We start from the raw sequence: 21953 nt of genomic DNA, 5'->3' as shown, positions 1-21953 counted from the left end.
TACTAAAGTACTTTAAAAGCAGGGGTGTGTGTTATTTCACAGTTCTGTCTCCTGCAGTAGCATTGCTGGCCTGTGCCTTTCATCTCACCCAGCCTGCACTCAGTCAGCAAGCTTTAATTGGACACCTGCCACACGCCAGGTGCTGGGCTGACACATGAAAGAACAGGGCAGAGCGATGGCCCTGAGGAGCTCACTCTAGTCAGAGAGACACACCCAGAAAGAAATCCAGTGCTACACAAAGTAATGAGAGCTTTATTGGAAGTCTGTACCTGGTGGAGATGTCATCCATGGGTGGGAACGTTAAATATGGAAGGATAGGTAGGTGCTGTGCATGTAGGGGGCAGGCATTCCCCAGAGAGGAAGCAGGCCATGCAAAGGCATGGCATCAGCAGGTAGAGTCAGGGAGGCTCTTAGATCCAATGGGCAGGACCAGAGCGGAGGCGCTGGTGCCGCTGTCCAGCCTGCATCAAGGCAGGCATCCTAGCAGGGTTCTGATAAGACAGGGCTTTATACCCCTGGCTGAGAGATTTGGGCTCCACCTCCAGGGCAATGGGAAGCCCCTGAAAGGTCTTAGAGAAATAATTTGGAACACCAAAGGCACCTTCCAGAAGGATCGCTCAGGCTATGAAGGATGGAACAGAATGTGGAGGATTTAGGGACAGTCGAGATGCTGCTGCATGAATCCAGGTGATCTGTGGGAAGGTGGTCCCCTAAGGCCAGTGCTAGCAAAAGAGAAGGGGAGGGAATGCATGAGAGAAAGAATGAGAAACAGCTAGTGGGGCCACGGCAGGGCAGGCGGCCAGTCAGATGGCAGTGGGAGGGCTGAGGGCCAATGGCAGGCATGTAGACATTAAGTTTCCAAACTGGGTTTCTGGACAGGTAGTGATCAAGGGCCAGGCCTGGGTAGCCTGCGAGGTCAGAGACCCTGGGCTTGGATGTGGAACCAAGAGTTGTCAGTGGAACTGCCACCGAGCACCTGGCATTAGAGGAGCCCCAGGCAAAGAAGAGAGCTGGACATGGACATTGGGAGGCGTGGGTCCACAGCAAAGAGACCCTGAGATGGAGGTCGGTGAGCAGGAAGCTGACTGGGACGTGTTCTCAGCTCATACCTGCCAGGGAGTAAGGGAGGTGACCCTCAGCAGAGGAGGGAGGTGAGCTGTCCTCAGTCATGCAGAGACCTTGGCCCAGCTCTGGACCTCGGAGGGCCCCTCTGATTGTCCCACTTTCAGACAGAGGAGGAGGGGCAGGCCTTTGTGTCCCCACGTCAGCCAGCCCCTGGAGGCAGGTTGCTCCTGGGGAGGGGTGGGCAGGCTTGGTGGACAAAGCGTCTTCCAAGGGTCCATCCTGGGGAGATCCAGCTGTGGTCCCACAGCCAACAGTACTCCTGGCAGTGGGGGATGATCCCCTTGGTTCTGCACCTGCACCATCATCCCCTACAAGGGGAGGGGACGCCCCGGGCTCTCACTGCCCCTGGAGCCCCCTGGGGAGCATGAACAACCTGGCACCCAGGCCACGCTTCCAGGCCAGAAAACCCAAGATTTCTAAGTAGGGGAGACAGTGGGCATCAGTAGTTTTTAAAACTCCCCAGGCGATTCCAGTGTGCGGCTAAATTGAAGAGGCATGGCCCTGGGGGAGCACTGGAGATGAACAGAGAGAGGGCTGGGCTCACTCTTGAGGAATCTGGAGGAAAGCCAACAGAGCTGGCCTGCGGCTTAGAGAGAAGTGGGGGCCCACAGCAAGAACCTGCCTGGTGCTCTGCCTGTGTGTGGGGGGGAGGTGGGGGGATGGCCCGGCCCTTCTGAAATGTGCCTGGGATTGCCTTTAATCAGGTATGCTGAGGGGACGACATGGAGACACTGCTTTTGAAAGAAGAGTTCATTGTTCACAGTTCCCAAATGCAGGCCCGAAGCCACTCCACACAGGGCCCCAGGAGCAAGCACAGGGTCCCTCGGGAAGTGGAAGGAGCGGGGGGGAGAGCAAGGCCTAGAGCCTTTATTTTGGTTTCGGCACCAGGTATGGGCAAGGCTGGAGAGACGAGATTGAACAAGTTTAGGGCTCCATAGTTTGAATGATTTCAGGCTCGCTCTGGGCTGTAGGGACCATCTAGCTGTCTGGGACCTGACCTTCGGGGAACTTATGGCAGGAGGCATATTGGTTGATGTGTGACAGTTGGATAAAGGAGGTCCCTGCGGGTGTAGGCTCTAGTTGGTTTGCTTGCGGAAAGCATGCTCTTGGCAGGTTTTTTCCGACGACCAGACTCAGCCACCCCTGGGAGGGGCAGTCTCTGCAGGATCAGTAAGGACCCGGGATGCCAAAGCATCATAAAATACAGAAAATGAAAAGCATAATTAATAAACCTGCCCCGCGGGCCCTCAGCTTGGAGATCAGAGTGGGCTAGATTTCAGTAGCAGTACCCCGTGGGACTTCAACAACAGCACATGGTAGCCTTGCCCCTGGATTCCTCGGGGCTGCAGAGGACATGAGTCTTTAGAAGACTTTCAGGGGTGCCTGGGTGGCTCTGTTAGTTAAGCGTCTGCCTTCAGCTCAGATCATAATCCCCAGGTCCTGGAATCCAGGCCCACTGTCCAGTGGGGAGTCTGCTGCTCGCTCTCCCTTTCCCCACCCCTGCTCTCTCTCTCTCTCAAATAAATAAATAAAATCTTAAAAAAAAAAATAAAAGAGCTGCAAACTCTCAAGTCAGAGGAACTCCAAGGGGAGAGGGGGTGGGATGGAGGGGTTGGACATGGGCCTAAAGCTGCAGAGGGGAGACAGGAGTAGGAGAGAAGTGAGAAGCAGCCATCCCCCCACCCCCCAGCCCCCCAGATTCTTTCTGCCACAGCTCCAAGCCCAAAGCAGGCTTGGACTGGGGGACAGAAAATTTGCCATTCAGTCAGGTTTATTTTGATTATTGTTTTGAAACTGACCCTGAGACTATATCCTAAGATTGAGCCCCTGTGATGGGGCAGAGAGGAGCATCCCTACCAACTGAACATTAAAGGAACATAGGAGACAAAAAACAAGGTTGTACTTTTTGAGGGCATCCCGAATGCTGTGTGTATAACGCGTGTTGCGTTTGCAGGGCGCTGAGCACAGAACTTGGCCCGCGAAGTACTCGACAAACATTCAACTGTTACTATAATCTGATCCTGAATGTGATAAAATAGAAAAATACTTCATTTTGTCCCCCCGTTGGCTCTGTGAGGTAGGCTTCATTCTTGCCCTTCTCGCCTCCAGCAGCACCAAGTTGCTGGCCCAGGAGCCTGTCCCATTGGTGGTCTGAGTGCTGACCAGCCTCGCCTCCCCTGTCCTGCTTGTCTGCGGGTAGAGGGCCTGCGGCGAGGTCTTTCCTAACTTCCTGACTTAGGGTAAGATCAGTGGTTCCAACTCTACTTAAGATTTTGAGCTGTCTCATCACAGTCCTGGAGGATAGTATTTATGGAAAGGCCTGAAGTCACTGACAGCTTGGGGGCAGTGCGACTCAGAAGTCAATTTTTAAGAGGAAACCTTGCAGATTCAGGAACAAGATAATTGCGTTATCGTGCAACCCACTCATCTTACCCGAAAGAGAGTTGGAAATCATCCTGGCCAACAAGATGATGCATTTTTCTTTCCTCCTGAGTAAAGTAAGCAGGGTTAAGAACCCTGACCTCATACTTTACCCAACATAGGAAGCTCTAACCGGCATCACGGAGACTCACCTGAGATTGACTTTCCATAGCACCTCGTGGTCCTGTGTTAGGCGAGTAATACATGTTCTTTAAAACATGCCTTCTGCTGTGAGCAGCTCCTGAAAAAGAGAGTGAGAGGCTATCCTCAGCATTTTGCCAAGGGCTCTGTGTGAAGGTGATCAGTGTGTACAAAAGCCCCTTCCCACACTTGCTTGCTCCTCCCGCAGATATGCTGTGCCAGGCACAGTTTCTGCCCTCAGGAGGCAAGCAGTCCGAACTGTGGTCAGAATGTTGAGTCCTGGGTTCTGTGTTGGGACCAAATGCCCAGGAGCACCGTCGAGAGCCACTGAAGGTTCTTTGGCCTGAGGCGATGGGAGAAAGATCCCATGTCTTATGCCATTGTGACCCCTCCCCTGTAGCTGAGGCACCTGGGGTCAGGCTCCACGGATCAGAACTCAGGTTCTCAAGACCTGATGTTCAGTCTGGCTCCGTGACCAAAATGGGCCTCAGTGAACTGGGTAACCCCTCTGTGGGGCAGTGAGTACTTTTGAAATGTGAGCGTGATAATGGTCTGTACCTCAGAGGGCAGTGTGGAAATTCAAGGAGATAATCTAGGTAACGGGCTTCTTACTACACTCTGTCTCGTTGAATGCTTACAGTGTGCGGGGTCCTACTGAACCCCTGATAGATCCATTAACTCATGGAACGCTCCTGACCACCTGTGAACAGGCATTCCTGTTATCCCTATTTTACAGAGAGGAAGACTGAGCATAAGCACTTAGGGTGCCCAAGGCCACAGAGAATGGGCAATAGAGGCAGGATCCAAATCCGGACAGCTGTGGGATTTGGGATTTTATAGCAACCAAGTGCATGAACTCCACTGTTGGCTAAGCTTGGCTTCTCCTGAGTCAAGTGTCCCCCAGGGTCTACTCTGGACATTCCTGCCATTCTCTTTCCCTGGTCCAGATCACTAGCATCCTAAGCTAGGAGTGGCCCACCCTGAGATCAGTGTATCTGCTTTTCTCCAGAGGCAGAGTCCAGACCACAGCCACCAGAGTTATGTCCTTAGGAAAGATTTACGACATCATAGATCACAGGCTGTACCACAGACTTGGCTTGTCAGTAATAATAGAAATCCACTCACTGTGCTCCCTGACAGACCAGATCTGCTGGACTGTAGATTCAAGGAAGGTGTGCAGAGCCTTCCCCAGCTTCTGGTGGTCCTTGGAGCCACGTACAAGTGTCATGGAATGGCAGCCAAGCTGCCCCTGACCAGCCTCCACCCCAGCTCCCATGTCTCTGTCCCCTCTTGTCCTGCACTCCTGCCCCAGTGGTGGTTTCTCGGTGAGCCTGGGAGGATCAGGCCTCAGTGGTCAGGCTGTTCCTACTCAGACTGTCCTTCCAGCTCTTCTCCTCCTTTCTCCCTTTGGCAGCTTCCAGGATCTCACCCCTGAAAGCGCCCCTCTGTGAAGATGCTATGGGAGGAGCTTGGTGTGATTTCCCTCTGCACAGCTGCTGGCTGGCTGGCAGGCCCTAGCCTGGGCTTTATGTCTCCACATCTGGAACGTGCAGCAACAGCTCTAGCTGCCGGGAGGTGAAATGAGACAGTTGTGTGACAAGCTCACACCACGCCTGGCACATAGTAGGAGCTTAATTCCCTTAATTAACCCTTAAGGGTTAATTCCCTTGTCTTTCCACCCCCGCCCCAGCTTTCTGTTCTACTCTTACCGACACAGCAAGTAAACTCTAAGAAAAAACAAAATCAGTAACAAGACACACACACCAGGGGCACCTGGGTGGCTCAGTGGGTTAAGCCTCTGCCTTTGGCTCAGGTCATGATCTCAGGGTCCTGGGATGGAGCCCCACATCGGGCTCTCTGCTCAGTGGGGAGCCTGTTTCTCGCTCTCTCCCTCCCTCTGCTTGTGCTCTCTCATCTCTAAAAAGTAATTAAAAAAAAAAAAAAGACACACACACCAAGTTGGCATAATGAATGTCCCACTTACACATATGACACTCTTCTTTCTTCCCCAGTCTTTAAAAAAAAAAAAAATGGAGCTATAACTCACCTCCCATAAAATTTACCACTTAAAGTGGTTTTTAGTGTATTCACAAAGTTGCACAATCATGGCTCTTTACTAATCCCAAATATTGTCATCATCCCTCCAAAAAGAAGCCCATCCTTGGAGGCAATCACTGTCCCCCCGTCCCCACTCCCTCTGGCCCTCAGCAACCGCTAGTCTGCCTTTCACCTCCCCCGTGGTCTCTCACCAAACCCCAAGCTGGCATTGGTGTTTGGAGTTTGGTGAATATAAATCACTGTTCTACAAAGAAAAGGAAGTAGGACCAAAGGTCCCTTGAAAATCAGGACTTGGTCTTTGCCCTTCTGTGAGCCAGTTGGCCTGCTCCATGCTTCAGGCATCCCTCCCGACTCGACTCTCCAAGATTGGACAACTGGGAACTTACGGGGGTCTCTGGCCTCAAGGGCCTCCTGAAGGAGCCAGCCCTGGGAGAACCCTAGAGGGACGCTCTGCCCCCAAGGGCGCTCAGAACCCGACCTGAAGCTACCCAAGCCTCCCCCTGGTGCAGCAGCCCTGTGGCTCATTGTGTGAAGTCTTTAGTTCTGAAGGTGCCTCCTTGCGAGGCCTCCTTTTGCTTTTTGAGGAAATAGAACATGCCAAGAATTTGGCATTGAGTGTTTCGCCTTTTCCCCATCAGAACTGCCTCCCGTTGGCCTTCTCTTCTTGCGGAGACCCGTGAGAGCTCCCTCTGTAGACCTGGGTTTAAAAATAAATAAAGAAATAAAGCAGCCCAAGAAGAATGCCGCTCCGACCAGCATAGGAAGAGCACCTGCTGCGCGCGAGCTGCGTTGAGGCGACGGGTGCTGCTTGAGGTGGCCCACATGCCCCTCTGGTGCAGACTGTAGGGCCCTGCCTGCTCGGGCCCCAGCCACGGAAGAATCCCCTGCCTCAGGGGCCAGCTGTACCCCAGCCCCAGCACACCCTCCTGCAAGAATCAGGGAAGCTCCAGCCACTGTCCTTGTATGTCCTCCGACAGGACCAAAATGGGCTGCATCTCATGGGCCCTGGAGGCATCTGGGGGCTGGCGCCAACAAAACAGTCCTTTTCTCTGTGCACCTACTGTGTGCCAGGCCCCACAGCCCAAGCTCTATCTGATCGCACCCTCAGGACAGCCTGTGGAGTGTCTGCGGCTGTCCCCGTCCCGTGGGTGAAGAGACGCAGGTTTCCAGGGGCCACGAGCGTGGTTTCCAAAGCCATACAACCAGGAAGACTCACCATGATGCCCCAGGGGTCATGACATCAGCCAGCCCTGATATTCTTGCACGGCCTAGCCCCACCTGAGCCTCCCAGGTCACCACCTCAGAGGTGGTTATGAGAACTGACCTACCTTGTGCACAGAGAATGCCACACATGTGAGGCTAACCCTGTGTCCGTTCCCTTGCTCAGCCTGTTGGTGGGGATCACAGCGGTGTGGGAGGGACTTCTGCAGAGGGCCAACGCTGTTTTTTCCAGAGGCCCAGCCCCAGCAGGATGACTGGAGGCCACAACCATTCACTGCCCTCCTGTTTCTCCCTTCAGGAGAGCACCTGGCCATACCTGTTCGGAGTGATTGCTGTCCCGGCCTTGGTCCAGCTGGTGAGCCTGCCCTTTCTCCCTGAGAGCCCACGCTACCTGCTCTTTGAGAAGCATGACCAGGCGGGAGCTGAGAAAGGTAGGGGCCCATGGCCTTTCCCACACTGTTCCAGCCTCTTCACGGAGTCAGCACTGCAGGGCATGCTGGGACCTGGTGCCATTCCTCTCTGCAGGTGCTGTGCTGGGTGCCCCTGGACACTCTGTGTTGCTTTATCTTCCCAGCAGTCTGTAGTGGGGACACAGATCACACAGGGAGCTTGGAAAAGCCAGGGCAGAGCAGGATAAGACCCAGGTCTGCTCACTTCTAGGTGGTGTCTCACCATTGCCGCCCCTCAGGTGGTCCCAAGCACAAGACAATACGAACCTATTATCTTTTTTTTTTTTTTTTTTTTTTTTTTTTTTTTTTTTTAAATTTATTTTGACAGAGAGAGATCACAAGTAGACGGAGAGGCAGGCAGAGAGAGAGAGAGGGAAGCAGGCTCCCTGTAGAGCAGAGAGCCTGATGCGGGACTCGATCCCAGGACCCTGAGATCATGACCTGAGCCGAAGGCAGCGGCTTAACCCACTGAGCCACCCAGGCGCCCCACGAACCTATTATCTTAACGGTTTAGGTCTATTTGCCTCTCTCCTTATATTCTCACTTCTTCACTGCCCAGTTCTGCTGTCCTAACACTCACAGGAGAAGAAATGTGCAAGTGTGGAAAGAGCAGCCGTGTCCTGCCGGCCCGGGGCTGGGTGCCAGCATCCCTGCAAAGGAGACAAAGCATGCCCGTTTTACGGGAGAAAAACACAACACCCACAATGGGGGTGGGGACTGGTCTTAGGCCGCTTCCCTTAAATCCCCTGAATGGCAAGATGCTGGGTCAGATGCCAAGCATTCAGAATCAGAGACATTCCTACAGGGCCCCGAAAAGGCAACCCATTTTGCCCAGAGATAGACAACATGGAATGAACAAGGCATCCTTCTTGTAGGAGACAGCTGACAGCAGCCCCGTTGCGCGGGAGGCAGGAGGGGCTGGGTGAACCTGTGTGGCCTTCACATGCCCAACTCTGCTGCCTGACCTTATTCTAACCTTCCTGAGCCTTGGGACCCTCATCTGTAGGAGGAAATGATAGAAACCTCCCTCTGGGCTTGTTATATATAATGATTAGATGATACATATGAGGTTCATAGTAGCATTTGCTGTCATTATTCTGAGAACTCTGTCCATTTTCTTATTCATATCCTATCCTCTGATCTCAATTTCACTAATGTCCACTCTGAGAAAAAAAACTGAGAATTATATCGTCTTTAGTTTAATACAATTTGTGCAATGCTTTTTAAAATCCAAATAACCTAAGTACTTTCTGAAATAACAAATGGGGTATTATTAATTGCCTCTATTTGCCTAGCAGTGTATGGTTGGTATCCATTTTCTCATTTACAATAGTCCTGTAAAAACATGGAATCAGAGAACATTTTCATTACCTTCACTGTTTATGCAAAAGAACTGAGGCGTCCAGGGCTGATGTAAGCTGACCAAGGCCATGGTTCTCAGTTTTTGGTTTCTGGAGGCCTTTAAAAACATGCTGGGAGCTACAGGGGTTCTTCAGGAGACTGCCCAGAGTCACGAAATTCTCAAGAGCATGGCAGTGGGGGTGGCACTTCAGCCCTATTCCCCTCCAGGGGATGCTGGTTAACAGCCCTCCCCCATCTGAGAGCCACAAGCTTATAAAGAAGGGCTGGAACCAGAGGAGAGTGTCCTCCCATCCCAACTCACACACAAAGGGACATCGGTGGGTTGTGTTCTAGGAGATTCTCTTGGGGCCTGTGAAGAGGCAAACCATCCAGAAGTCAGGTTACAGAGTAGGAGGTTGATTGTCAGAAGGGGGAGGCTCTGGAGCAAAACCAACATGGCTGAGAAAGAGCCGAAGGGATCTGAGCCCCCAAACTAGCCAGGTTATGGGTCGGTGGAAGGTGGTTATTTGTCCAGTTCCATCCCTGCTGCTTCGTCGGCAAAAGCTCTCAGGAAACGCATCAGTAAGCACAGTCGGAATGGGCAGTGCACGTAAATGCCTGACAGTGAAAAAGGTTTATGTCACAGCCCAGTAGGGAGTGAAGGAGAAGTCCGGTTATAAAAAATGATAAATATTACACGTGTGCTTTACGCAAAGAACAAAGATGTCGTTGGCCTTAGACTGAAAGAGAATTGTGAAATTTGCATCTCTGCTAATAAAAGTTGAGTTTCACACCAGATGTTCAGCAAACACTGGATATTTACTGTGCTGGGCACTCTGCCCGGTGCTGGGGAGAGAGGGGGGAGCATCAGACCAGCATTCCAGCCCTCCAAGGGGTGAGGGCAAGGGTAAGAGGGATGGGAAAACTCATTAATAGCTCATCTCACCTGAGAATTTTGTCATTCTAAGCACTTCACATGCATTAGACCATTCAAGTCTCTCATGTATGGAAAGTGGATCACATTATTATTCCCATTTAAAACAGACGAGCAAGAACTAAGGACTGGTTAGCTTGACCAAGGACACAAAGCTAGCAGGTGGTGGCCCTGGGATTTGGACACTGACAGTCTTGCTCTGGAACCTCTGAGCATAAACAAAACACACTCTATGACTGAGCACCTTGTCTGGCACTATGAGAGGTACGCCTTGTCTGGTCTGTGGGTAGTTTGGGGAACAGGGAACCTGCAACAGTTATTACCATAATAATTATCCAACTACCTTGAAACTCGTTGGCTTAGGATGATAGTATTTATCATCTCCAAATCTGTGGGTGAACTTCTGTTCGTCTTGTTAGGTCTTGCCCTTGCGATGCATCTTGTCTTAGCAGAAGTTCTCCAGCATGCCTGGGGGTCCACTGGCTGATCTAGGCTGGCCTTGACTCTGTGCCACGTGCTGATCTTCCAGCAGGCTAGCACAGGCATATTCTCACAGTGAGCACACAGGTCCCAGAGAGGAAGTGGGAAACACAAGTGGTTTTTCAAGCTTCAGATCAGCTAAGATCCTGTTGGCCAGGGTAATTCATGTGGTCAAGTGCACAGAGTGGGAGGGGGTGCACAGTTATAGAGCAAAGGACACACACGTAGGGAGGTCGTGAATCAGGGTCATCGATGCAACTCATCCACACCACAGCCCTCTTGCAGTCTTTCCCACCCTGCCTTACCCGCGGTTCATAGTTGTAGCTGGGTCTCATTTATTGGTGGCCCTCTTGTCAGTTGAGGAGAAGTCCTCGGTGCTTAAAAATAGGGAAAAGGAGTAACGTGGCCTTACTTCCATTATGAGAAGGAGAGGATATTTAATGGATAGAAATGAAACATTAGCCTAGGCGGTGTGCTAGGGCAATGCTCCAGACACAGGGGTCAGGAAAGTGGCACTGAGCAGGACCGTTTGGGTTGTAAGAGACAGACGCTGCAGCCTAAGCAGAAGGGAAACTTTTAAGTCCTGTCTCTGTGAGTGGTATTCGAGGTCACCAGAAATTAACATCCTGCTTTCTGGCCCACATTTGACAACAGTGGAAAGATGGATGCAGGAATGGAAGAGATGGGATAAAATGTCACGTTCAGTGACAAAGACTGCTTGGTCACTTGGCTTTAGGTCTGCTGTCCAGGAGAGCCTCCTAAGGTGGTATTTATGAACTGACGGGCTCCGGGACAGGCCTGCCCTGAGACACTGAGAACACAGAAGAGAGAGTATGTGCTTCTCCAGCCAGACAGACCCCCAGATGAGAGAGGAGCCAGGCCATTGCTCTCCCCAACTTACCAATTAGCCCAGTGCCTTCTCACCTCTTGGAGAAGAGTGAGTAAGAGACGGAGTGAATGACATGCTAATGAAATGCCCTCCAGGAGGAAAGTCGTATCAGGAGCGCGTAATAAGTGCTAGGCAAAATAGAAGTTTATTTCTCTCTTACGTAAGAAAATGTTGAAGGTAGGCTCTCTCTGACTGTTAACGATTCTTCGTGGTGTCAGGGACTTCATTCCTTTTAATCTCTCCACCTGCCATCCTTAGAAGGTTGCCTCATGGTCCAAAGTGGCTGCTATCACAGCTGCATTCCAGCCAGGAGGAGGAGGGTGAGAGGGAGGGGTGACTTGCCCGGCTACTCAAGAAGTCTTGAAGGCTCACATACTCAGTCTGTTTGGTCAGGACGTGCTCCTGTGGCTTCTCTCAGCTTCCAAGGAGCTTGGGAAATGTTCATTAATGCACCTATTCTCAGAGAGTCAGGGCTGCTCCAAGGGGAACGGGGAGAAGGAATGACAGCAGCAGTGGACCTGTGGCAGGCTCTGCCACAGCGTAACCAAGAAGCACGAGAAGCACTGTTGGCCGGGACCCGGCGGACAACCAGACTGAGGCATTCTGGATGCTCTGAAGGCTGGTAACTTGTGGCTCCTTCCAGAGGGCCCTGTTCTGACAGCCGATGATGCTTAAAGGTGAGGCTGACTGAGCTCTGGAAATGAGCTACAGAACCTGCTCAGCCAAGCCCTGACATGAGTGGGAACTGCCTTCATTTGTCACTCCTGAATCTTCTGTGGCTGTCCCGCTCCCACCCTGTGAGGCCTGGCTACCACCTTCTGGTAAAGTCAGCCATCTCCAGCTCACTACATTTCTAATGATGCCTCATGCCTTAGGCAGTATCATGGTGCCTCTTATCTATAGAGGGCCTCAGTGACCCCCGCTGGATGAAGAGGCTGTGCCCCCGAGTATGTCCACATCCTAATCCTCAGAACCTGCACATGGCACCTTACATGGCCCAAGGGGCTTCACTGATGTAACTACCTCAAAGATCTTGAGGTGGGGACAATTGCCTTGGATGGTCTGGATGAACCCTGTGTCATCACGAAGCTCCTTGTGAGTGAAACAGGGAGGAAGGACAGGGTCCGAGAAGGACATGTGGTCATGGAAGCAGGTGTCAGAGTCAGTGGGAGACTGAGGGTGTCCTGCAGGTGCAGGACAGGGCACCTCTCGAGGCTGGAAATGACGAGCAGGTGGAGTCTCCCCGGGAGCCTCCAGAAGGATCGCAGTCCCATGACACCTCGGTTTTAGTCCCGTGAGACCCGTTGTAGATGTCTGACCACGCACAGAACAACTTGGTGCTGTTTCGAGCCCCTTGTTCGTGCTGATTTATTGCAGCCGCACAGCAAACTCTGTTAAGGCAGGGACATCAGTGAAGGCTGAACTATGACTCTGTCTTACTTTTAAATATGGTTCCAACATGTTTTTTACTTGAACTCTCAAAATTGCCAGGTGTTCCGATTGTTTCTATTTTTCTATTAATAATTGGGCGAAAGGTCTTTGTGCACGAAGCTTTTAAAGATTTTTTTTTTTTTTTCCAACGCACCATCCTATTGCCAAAACTTGTGGAGTGCCTCTGACCTCCCAGATTCTCTGCTTTCCTGGAGTCTTCAGGACACCCGAAGCCCAGGGGAGGGACCCGCATTCAGAGGTTGAATAGCTCACTGGGACCCCACAGCTGGAGACAGCAATGGGCTTCAAACTCCATGTTTGTGTTGCCTTGTGTGTGTGTGTGTGTCTTTGTCATTGTAACACGCGGCATATACATACAGACAAGTATATTAGCATAGTTGACCCCTTTGTTGTTGCACTTTATTAAAGCCCAGAAAATCTCCTCTGCAAAATATTATGATGTCCTTTATTTGAGCCAGGCTTCAAGTCCACATAGGCAGCTTTTACAACAGGGAGTCATTAAGGAATTGTGTATCTGTATTCAGAACTGAAAATTCCATCCGCCTACTTGGTTCACTTGTTGAATAATTATGTAGCATTATGAAGGCATCCTTAGGACACAGAACATAAAATAAATCCATGTGATCACAAAAGCATGGAAATAATAGACACAAGGAGGACAGCCCAGGAAGAAGGCAGGCATAGGTGGAGATTGCTCTTTTGTGAGGAAGCTGTGTTTTGTGCTGGGCAGGCTCTTGATAAGGGAGGACGTCTGCAGCCTCTGACACACCACCAGCATCCACCAAAAACAACGTCGTGTGCCTGGGAAGGATGCCCTGGGGTGGCCAGCCTCTTCCAGGCCCACTCTTGCCTGGGGACTCTTGGCACACGTGTTGCCCCTGGAGATGACAGGAGAGAGGGGGAGGGGCGGCTCTAGTACCCTGTACTCACACCTGCCAACTAGAAAGATGGCACTGCCTCCTGAAGCTGGCAGAGAGACTTGGCAGAAGGAGGAAACGGAGTCTCTCTGAGGTCCTATTCCTGCCTTTGCTCTTAGAAGACCAAGCCTTCTTCCAACGGTGCTCTGTTTTCATGTTTATGGGATGAGTGACCTCTGAGTACCACGCCCCCACACCCCTGGTCTCCCTGGAGTAATTGTCTCTTGGAGTTCCCTTCTCTCTGGCTGGAAAGCCTGCTCGTGGGCTGGTTGCCAAGCAGACAGCCAGGTGCCTTCCTACAAAATACCCAAGGGTCAAAGGGGGCAAGAAAACATAGCTCAGAAACTACCCCAAGTTCCCAGGGCACGAAGGCACATCTTGAAATTACTCATAGCTCCCTTCTAGAGAGCAGCACTGACTCCCTTTAAATTGAGAGAGTTGTCAAGGGTTCCAGCCAAGCAAGGGTTGCTTTCTGTATTGTGTCTGTGGTTGAGGCCGATTTTGTGCAGCCCTGAATGTGCTGGGGCTCTCTGCTCCCCCAGAGCTGAAGGAATTGCCTGGAGCCCCAGTTTTCCAGCATGGGGAAGGTCCAGGCCCTCTTCAGGATGTCTTGGAAATCCTGAGCATTTCTGGGCTCCACACTGTCGTGGGCACTAGCTTCCTTGTGTGCTGCTCTGTCTCACATCATAAACACCCCAACGTGAACATCAGCCCCTGCTTTGGTTTCCTCAAACCCCATAGCAGCGGGAGCACACCCCGCATCACTGGAGCATTTCAAGGCATATTGAAGATTTGGGGAAAGGGCTCCAGGCACAGGGTCCCTACCACTCAGCACCCTCTTCTTTTCCCTCTCACCACTGCCCATTGTCCCCTCTGCCTTCCAGATGGCTCTGGAGCTTGTCTTCCTCTCCTGCTAACATGCTTTCCCTTCCGAAGCTGGAATGAGGCAGCAGGCAGATTTCAGCAAACACCTTCCCCTCCAGGTGTTTGTCAAAATACTTTTCTCAGCCAAGTCACTTGCATCCTTCAGAGACACTCAGGTGTCAGCCCTTAAGTTTCCATGTTCCTCTTCTCTTTGTGCACCTGGTGACCCAGCTGCCGCTGTTGTGATGCTTCCTGGCTGTATCGGAAGGCACCCATGTGTCTCAGCGCCACACTGTGGGCCCAGAGTGGACAGAGAGGCAGCCGGGCTGGGGGTGGCCCTGCTTCCCTGCATGGCGCCTGTGAGCCCAGAGGAGTTGCCCATTGCCTTGGACATGGACTCAGTTTTCCCACCCTGTGAAATGGGAGGAACACAGTGCTTATCTCCAGGGCCCAGAAGGATGCTCAGACAAGACCATGGATCTGAGAATGCTCTGTGGTGGGCGAAAACATGCAGCAACATTGGGTGCAGGGATTATAATTGTGTGGCTGAAATCAGCCCATCAGCAAACATTCATGGTAGCTCAAGTAGGTCCTGGTTGAGAGGGTGAAGGAAACAACCTCCCGTAGAGTCCATGAGCACCCTGGACCCAGCCATAGCCTCAGGGTCCCACAGATCTCTGGGGCATTGCAAAGATCTTGCACACCATTCTGTAATACTGGCCCTACCTCAGAGGGCCGTGGGGAGGATCTGGAGATGCTGCCTGGGTGGAAATGTCTGTCTTCGTTTTGGTCTAGCTCATTCCCATGCAAGTCTCAGTGCTTCTCCGTGGAGCTCAGACTTAGGTGTGTGAGTCACTGACTGTGTCACCCTGGGTTCTCTGAGAAGTGGGTGCCAGGAGGATGAAGCAGCGGGGATTTTTTCAGAGTTGTTGTCTGTGTAAACGTGAAGGGAGCCGACAAAGGCTTGTCGGACCCCCAGTGGGCAAGGGAGGGATGGGGCTGGCAGCCTCAGGCCCAGAGGAGCCCTCTGTCCCTAGAACAAGGATGCCTTAGTTTCCCTGCTATGTTCTACCGTTGTCTGCAAACAGTCCCTGAAGGGTACGGCCTGAACTCCCAGGGTGATGATTTGCAGAGCACAGTGGCTGTGGTCCTTGGTCAGATCTGTCCCCATGGCCCGGGGTCTATGGGCACGTTCTGCTGGCCACCACATTGACGGAAGCCACGTGCCTCTAGAACTGTGCACTCCACTGAGAAGTGAGACAGGGCAACGCCTTCCCTGAGGTCCCCAGTGGGCCGGGGGTGGCCCCATGTTAGGGATTCCCCCCAGAGAAACAGAGCCAACGGGATGTGTTATCTGTGTACATATTAAGAATATATAAATATATATGCAGAGAAATTTATTCCAAGGAATTGGCTCTTGTGATTGTGGAAATTGTTACGGCGAAAATCTGCAGGGCAGGCTCCCAGGCTGGAGAGCCAGGGAAGAGTCCGGTATTGCAGGTTAAGTCTGAGGCCATCTGCTGGCAGAATTACCTCTCTTTCTGGGGAGCTCAGTCTTTTTCTCTTTAGCCTTCAACTGATTGAATGAGGCCCACTTCCATTATGGAGAATAATCTGTTGTACTCAGAGTCTACCAATGTAAATGTGTGACTCTCATCTAAAAGCTCTCTTCACCATGATATCTAGACCAGAGTTTGACCAAATAGAGTTGACCCTAAAAAAATGTGGGGGTTAGCGCTGCCAACCACCTGCACAGTTGAAAATCTATATATGAATTTTGACTCCTCAAAAACTTAGTGGTTGCCCAGCTCTGCCATTATTGGTAACATGAACAATTAACATGTATATTATATGTAACATGTATTATATACTGTGTTCTTGCCATGAAATAAGCTAGAGAAAAGAAAATGTTATGAAGAAAATTATAAGGAAGAGAAAATGCAAATAGTACTGTATTTATTTAAAAATCCTTCTGTAAGTCAATCCACACAGCTCGGGGGTCAGCTGTGTCTGGGTGCCTTGGCCAGACACTCTAGCACTTGACATTAACCATCATGGTCCCACGCCATCCCTCCCTCCCCTAATCATTTCCCCCAGCACTGGCCACACTGTGTGTCACCGCCTGTTTCTGTCACTCTCCCTCTCTCCCCACACAGTGAGACTCTCAAGGGCAGGGACTGCATCTCCTTTTTTTTTTTTTTTTAAGGTTTTATTTATTTATTTGATAGAGAGGCAGAGAGGGAACACAAGCCGAGGGAGTGGGAGAGGGAGAAGCAGCCTCCCGCTGAGCAAGGAGCCCAGTGTGGGACTCGATCCTAGGAGCCTGGGATCATGACCTGAGCTGAACAACTGAGCCACCCAGGAGCCCTGGGACTGTGTCTTCTTAAGTGCCATGTTCCCCCACATCCAGTACAGGCTTCCTTTGGCTACACATTGAATAGGCAATCAAGGCCTTGAAAAGAAATCAAGCCCTCAAAAGTGTGCTCCAATCTGTTAAATTGGAAAGGTCATTAAAAATACTGAATTTCCCAGAATTCCTCGGCAGGACACAGGGAAATAGGCCTCTCCTTTCTACAGATGAGCAACTCAACCCAGAGACATTTGGAAACTTGCTGTCATCCCCAGCCTGGCCATTTATGGGACTAGAGCTCAAAAGCCAGGCCCCCAGACTCCCAGGAGGGGGATTCTTGTAGTTGCGTCCCTTCTGACCTCTCCCGGGTCCCATATGATAAGGATGGAGATGGGGTTCTGGCTGAAAGGCCCCACTTTCTAGGAGGAGGCAGCATATGATAGTCACCCACTCTCAGGACTCACCAATTGAGAGCCTGCCACTCTCATGAGTAGAGAGGGATCCATGGGTATACCCAGGCAACAGAACACAGCCCAGAACAGCCCTCCAGATATCCCATAACTTGTTCTTCATGGACTGGGTTTTTAATGAAATGACAAGGATGCTGATATTAACATTTCATGAACCAGGGAGCTCCCTGCGGGGGAGACTGGAAGGGAGACTCCTAAGCCCCCAACTTAGGGCGCTGAGACTCATCAGCTTTGATAGAGCGGCCCATGGGTGGGATAGAGCTGGCGGAAACCGGTCAGCAGCAGAACTGCGCGTGTGTCCTTGGAGCATCTCTGCCATTTATTTCCCAGGCATCAGTCTCCTGGAGCCCTTCCAGATAGCAGCTACTGAGAGAGACCACAGAATGCAATGTTACCCTCTGGCCAGGATCAGGAGCCCCAGGCCTGTCACACTGCCTCTCTGGGCTGTGGTGTTTCCACCTGTAGAATCAGTGGATGCTTTCTTCAGGCTGGTCCGGCTCTGGGTTCTGAGGTCAGGACTTGGCACATTGGGACAGAAGTGATGTGATGTCAGTCCCAGGGCTCCTGAAAGCAAGTGCTCAGGATCTGTTACCACCAATGAATGAGCTCACACAGCACGTGGTCACAGGTATCATTGCTGGAGTGTCCTGCTTTCCATCTAAGGGGCTGTGAGATGGCACAGAACAATGAGCACTAACTGGGTTCAAAATGGTTCTGACCATTTGAGTTGCCATTATTCTCTAGTGTGGGAGGCAGAACAGAATCCCCCTCCTGAAGGATGGCCACATCCAAATTCCCAGGACCTATGGCTATCGTAGGTTACATGACGACGGCCCTGAGATCACATGTGGAATTAATGCTGCTCATCAACTGACTTCTGAGATGGGGAGATAAGCCTGGATTTCCCAAGAGGGGCCCATGTGATCACAAGGATTCTTGTCATGGAAAAGGAAGGCAGATGAGAGAACCAGACAGGCAGCAGCACGAGAAGGGTTTGGCCTGAGCTTGCTGGCTTTGCAGATAGAGGACGGACAGGGCCACAAGCCAAGGAATGCAGGCAGACTGCGGAGCCTGGAAAAGGCAAAGATATCCTCTCTTAGAGCCTCCAGAAGGAGCACAGCCCTGACAACACCCTGACTGTTAGCCTCCGAGACCCATTGCAGATTCTGACTTCCAGAACTATGAGGTGATATGTTCACACTGTCCTAAGTCATGGAGTTTGTGCTAATTTGTCACAGCAACACTAGGAAACCAACAGAGGCTTAGTGTGTGGCATCCCTCACCTTAATCATCACCAAGAAAAGCCTCCCATGTTTCTGCTCCTCCTTTTGTAGACACGGAGACACAGATGCTGAGGGGTTCGGGCACATTATGTCAAGGCCACAGAGCTAGCGACCTGGTCAGCGCTCCCCTCGGGAAGTGAGGAGGAATACTTCAGAGAAGTACTGGATCCTGGGGGGGTAGGCACAGAGGCGTGGGCAGTGGGGAGAAGGGGTCAGGCAGACCCCTCACCAACACTGCGGCCAGCATATCATGGCCGCAGAGAGGGTGGACGCCAGAACCTCCATCTCCGAGGCTGAGCAGGGGTTACCACCACTCAGGGTGCTGGAGGTTTGGTGGACCAGAGGCAGAAGAGGCTCTTTCTCCCCCCTACCCCTGGACCTGCATCCTCATTCTCATGGATGGATCTGTCAGGGATCAGCAGGCATGGGAGGCCAGGCAGTGTGGTCTGCAGGCCACAGGGTGACTGGGGACTGAGCCCAGTGGGCAGAATCTGACATTGAATCTAAGTTATGAGTAACCTCCTGGAGTCACCGTTCATTCCATGCCCACTTATTAATGGAGTTTTTGTCATATACCTGGCACATACTAAGCCCAGGGGGTAAAATATGGAGCAAAACCAGACAGGGCCCCTGATTTCTGAAGCAAGCAGTCAGTGAGGGAGTCTGACAGGAACCAGGCCACCTCACAGATGAGTGTGAGTTGACCGCATGCCAGGAGCTATGAGGGAAAGAGCACAGAGCTCCTTCCTGGGGGACACCCAGGAAGAGTTCCTGGGGGACACCCAGGAAGAGTTCCTGGGGTGGAAAGATGAGTTGACATAGGGAATAAAGGAGCAGGGCAGGAATCCATCCACAGCTCAAGTGTTGATCATAAACCCATGAATACATATGGCTGGCTGGGGCAGACCCTGGCCAAGGGAGGATGCCTGTTTTTGTTGTGGTCATTTGCTTGCTTGTTTTTTTCTTTTAGTAAGTACTTCCACTATTTCTACCTTGGAAAACTATCACTGTTGGCTGTCGTTGATCAGGGATAATCCCTGGCTTATCACCTAATTGACACATATCAATTGATTCTCACTGTATAGCTGTGGGTTTATTTCTGGGCTCTCTCTTCTGTTGCTGGTCTATATGTCTGTCTTTTTTATGCTAGCACCATCCTGTTTGAATTACAGTAGCTCTGCAGTATATTTTGAAATCAGGAAGCCTGATGTCTCTGCTTTGTTCTTTCTCAAGGTTGTTTTGGCCATTCATGGTCTTTTGTGGTTCCATATGAATTGTAATATTATTTTTTTCTATTTCTGTAAAATATGCCATTGAGATTTTAATAAGATGGCAATGAATCTGTTGATGGCCTTGGGTAACATGGCCATTTTAACAATATTAACTCTTCCAACCATGGACACAGGGTATCTTTCCATTTCTTTGTGTCTCCTTTAATTTCTTTCATCAGTGTTTTATAATTTTCAAGTGTAAAAGTCTTTCTCCTCCTTAGGTAACCTTATTCCTAAGTATTTTCTTCTTTCTGATGCTATTGTAAAGGAGATTATTTTTCTAATTTCCTCTTAGGGAAGTTTGTTATTCGTGTATAGAAATGCAAGTGATTTTTGCATGTTGATTTTGTATCCTGCAACTGGACTGAATCTATTTGTTCAGTTCTAACAGTATTTTGGGTGAAGTCTTCGAGGTTTTATGTATATAAGATCATGTTTTCTGCAAACAAGGATGATTTTACTTCTTCCTTTCCAATTTGGATGTCTTTCTTTCCTTTTCTCACCTAATTGCTCTGGCTAGGGCTTCTGAACCGAAGCCGTGAGATTGGGTATCCTTGCCTTGTTCCCGACCTCAGAGAAAAGACTTTCAGTTTCTCACCACTGAGCATGATGTTGACTGTGGGCTATAGTGTCTTCTGGATACAGGAGATCTAGAAAACTGGGTATCTTTATGCAAAAGAATGAAGTTAGACCCCTAGGTTATACCATACATAAAAACCAATTTAAAATAAATTACAGACTTAATTGTAAGACCTGAAACCATAAAAGTCCTAGAAGAAAACAAAAGGAGAAAGCTTTCTTTTTTTTTTTTTAAAGATTTTATTTATTTATTTGACAGAGAGAGGTCACAAGTAGACAGAGAGGCAGGCAGAGAGAGAGAGAGGGAAGCAGGCTCTCCGCTGAGCAGAGAGCCCGATGTGGGACTCGATCCCAGGACCCTGAGATCATGACCTGAGCCGAAGGCAGCGGCTTAACCCACTGAGCCACCCAGGCGCCCCAAAAGCAGAAAGCTTTCTAATATCAGTTTTGGCAGGGATTTCTTGAATATGATGCCAAAAGCACAGGCAACAAAAGCAAAAAATGGATAAGGGCAACTATATCAAATTAAAAGGCATCTGCACAGCACAGGAAATAATCAATAGAGAGCAAAGGTAATCTACAGAATGGTAGAAAATATTAGTAAACCTTATGTTTGATAAGGGGCTAATAATATCCACAAAATAAGAAACTTTTGCAATTCAATAACCAAAAATCTAACAACCTTATTTTAAAATGGGCAAAGAGCTTGAATAGTTATTTCTCCAAAGAAGACATATGCTTTATCAATGGACATAAGGAAAAAATTTCAATATCACTAATGATCAGGGAAATGCAAATCAAAACCACAGTGAGATATCACTTCACAGCAACAGGACAGCTGGGGGGGCAGGTAGGAGGTTTGGTGACCCTGGTGGTGGGTATTATGTATACCCATGTACACATGGAGAACATGGAGCACTGGGTGTGGTGCATAAACAATGCATAAACAATGAATTCTGGAACACTGAAAAGAAATTTTTTAAAAATAAATAAATAATTAAAAATACACATATATATACACACACACACAAACTCAAAAGGCAAATGTTGGCAAGGACAAGGAGAAATTGGAACCCTTGCACACTGTTGGCGGGAATGCAAAATGATGCAGTCACTATAGAAAACAGTAGGGAGTCTTCTCCAGAAAATGAAAAATAGAAATACGATTTGACCCAGCAGTCCCACATCCAGGCATTTTTCCAAAAGCATTGAAATCAAGATCTCAAAGAGATATTAGCACTCTTAAATATTTGATGCAGTACCATTCACAGTAGCCGAGGTGTGTAAAAAAGCTAAATGTCCATCGATAAATGAATGGATAAAGAAGATGTGGTATACACATGCAATGGAATATTATTTGACTTTTAAAAAGAAGGGAATCCTGTAGTGTGTGACAACATGGATGAACGTGGTGGACATTATGTTGCATGAGATAAGCCAGTCACAGGAGGGAGAGTGCTGCCTGACCTCACTCCCTTAAAATAGCCAAATTAGTCAAGTTCGTAGAACCAACAGTGGCATGGTGGTTGCCTGGTGCTGTGGTAGAGGGGGAGTGGGGAGTTGATATCAGTGGCTATAAAGTTGATGCAAGATGTGTATATTTGAGACATCTGCTATGCAACATTGTGTCTGTTGTGCACTTAAAGACTGTTTTGTGCACTAAAAAACGTGTTCAGTGGCAGATCTCATGTTCAGTGTCTTTACCATA

At 50.0% G+C, this 21953-nt stretch overlaps 1 protein-coding gene across 7 annotated transcripts in view; it reads left to right on the top strand.

Annotated features, from left to right (window-relative positions):
* SLC2A9 (solute carrier family 2 member 9) overlaps nucleotides 1-21953 on the top strand; it is a 231556-nt gene that overhangs the window by 118219 nt on the left and 91384 nt on the right. For all 7 annotated transcript variants that reach the window (XM_047718880.1, XM_047718881.1, XM_047718877.1 and 4 more), the window contains one exon: nucleotides 7265-7397. In XM_047718880.1, coding sequence (XP_047574836.1) covers nucleotides 7265-7397 — 133 coding nt within the window. The remainder of the gene's footprint in view (nucleotides 1-7264; nucleotides 7398-21953) is intronic.

The sequence above is a fragment of the Lutra lutra genome, chromosome 2 (genome assembly GCF_902655055.1).
Source record: "Lutra lutra chromosome 2, mLutLut1.2, whole genome shotgun sequence".
NCBI classification, from domain to species: Eukaryota; Metazoa; Chordata; class Mammalia; order Carnivora; family Mustelidae; genus Lutra; species Lutra lutra.
Note: the sequence above shows the minus strand (reverse complement) of the source record. Positions and strands in the feature narration are given on the sequence as shown.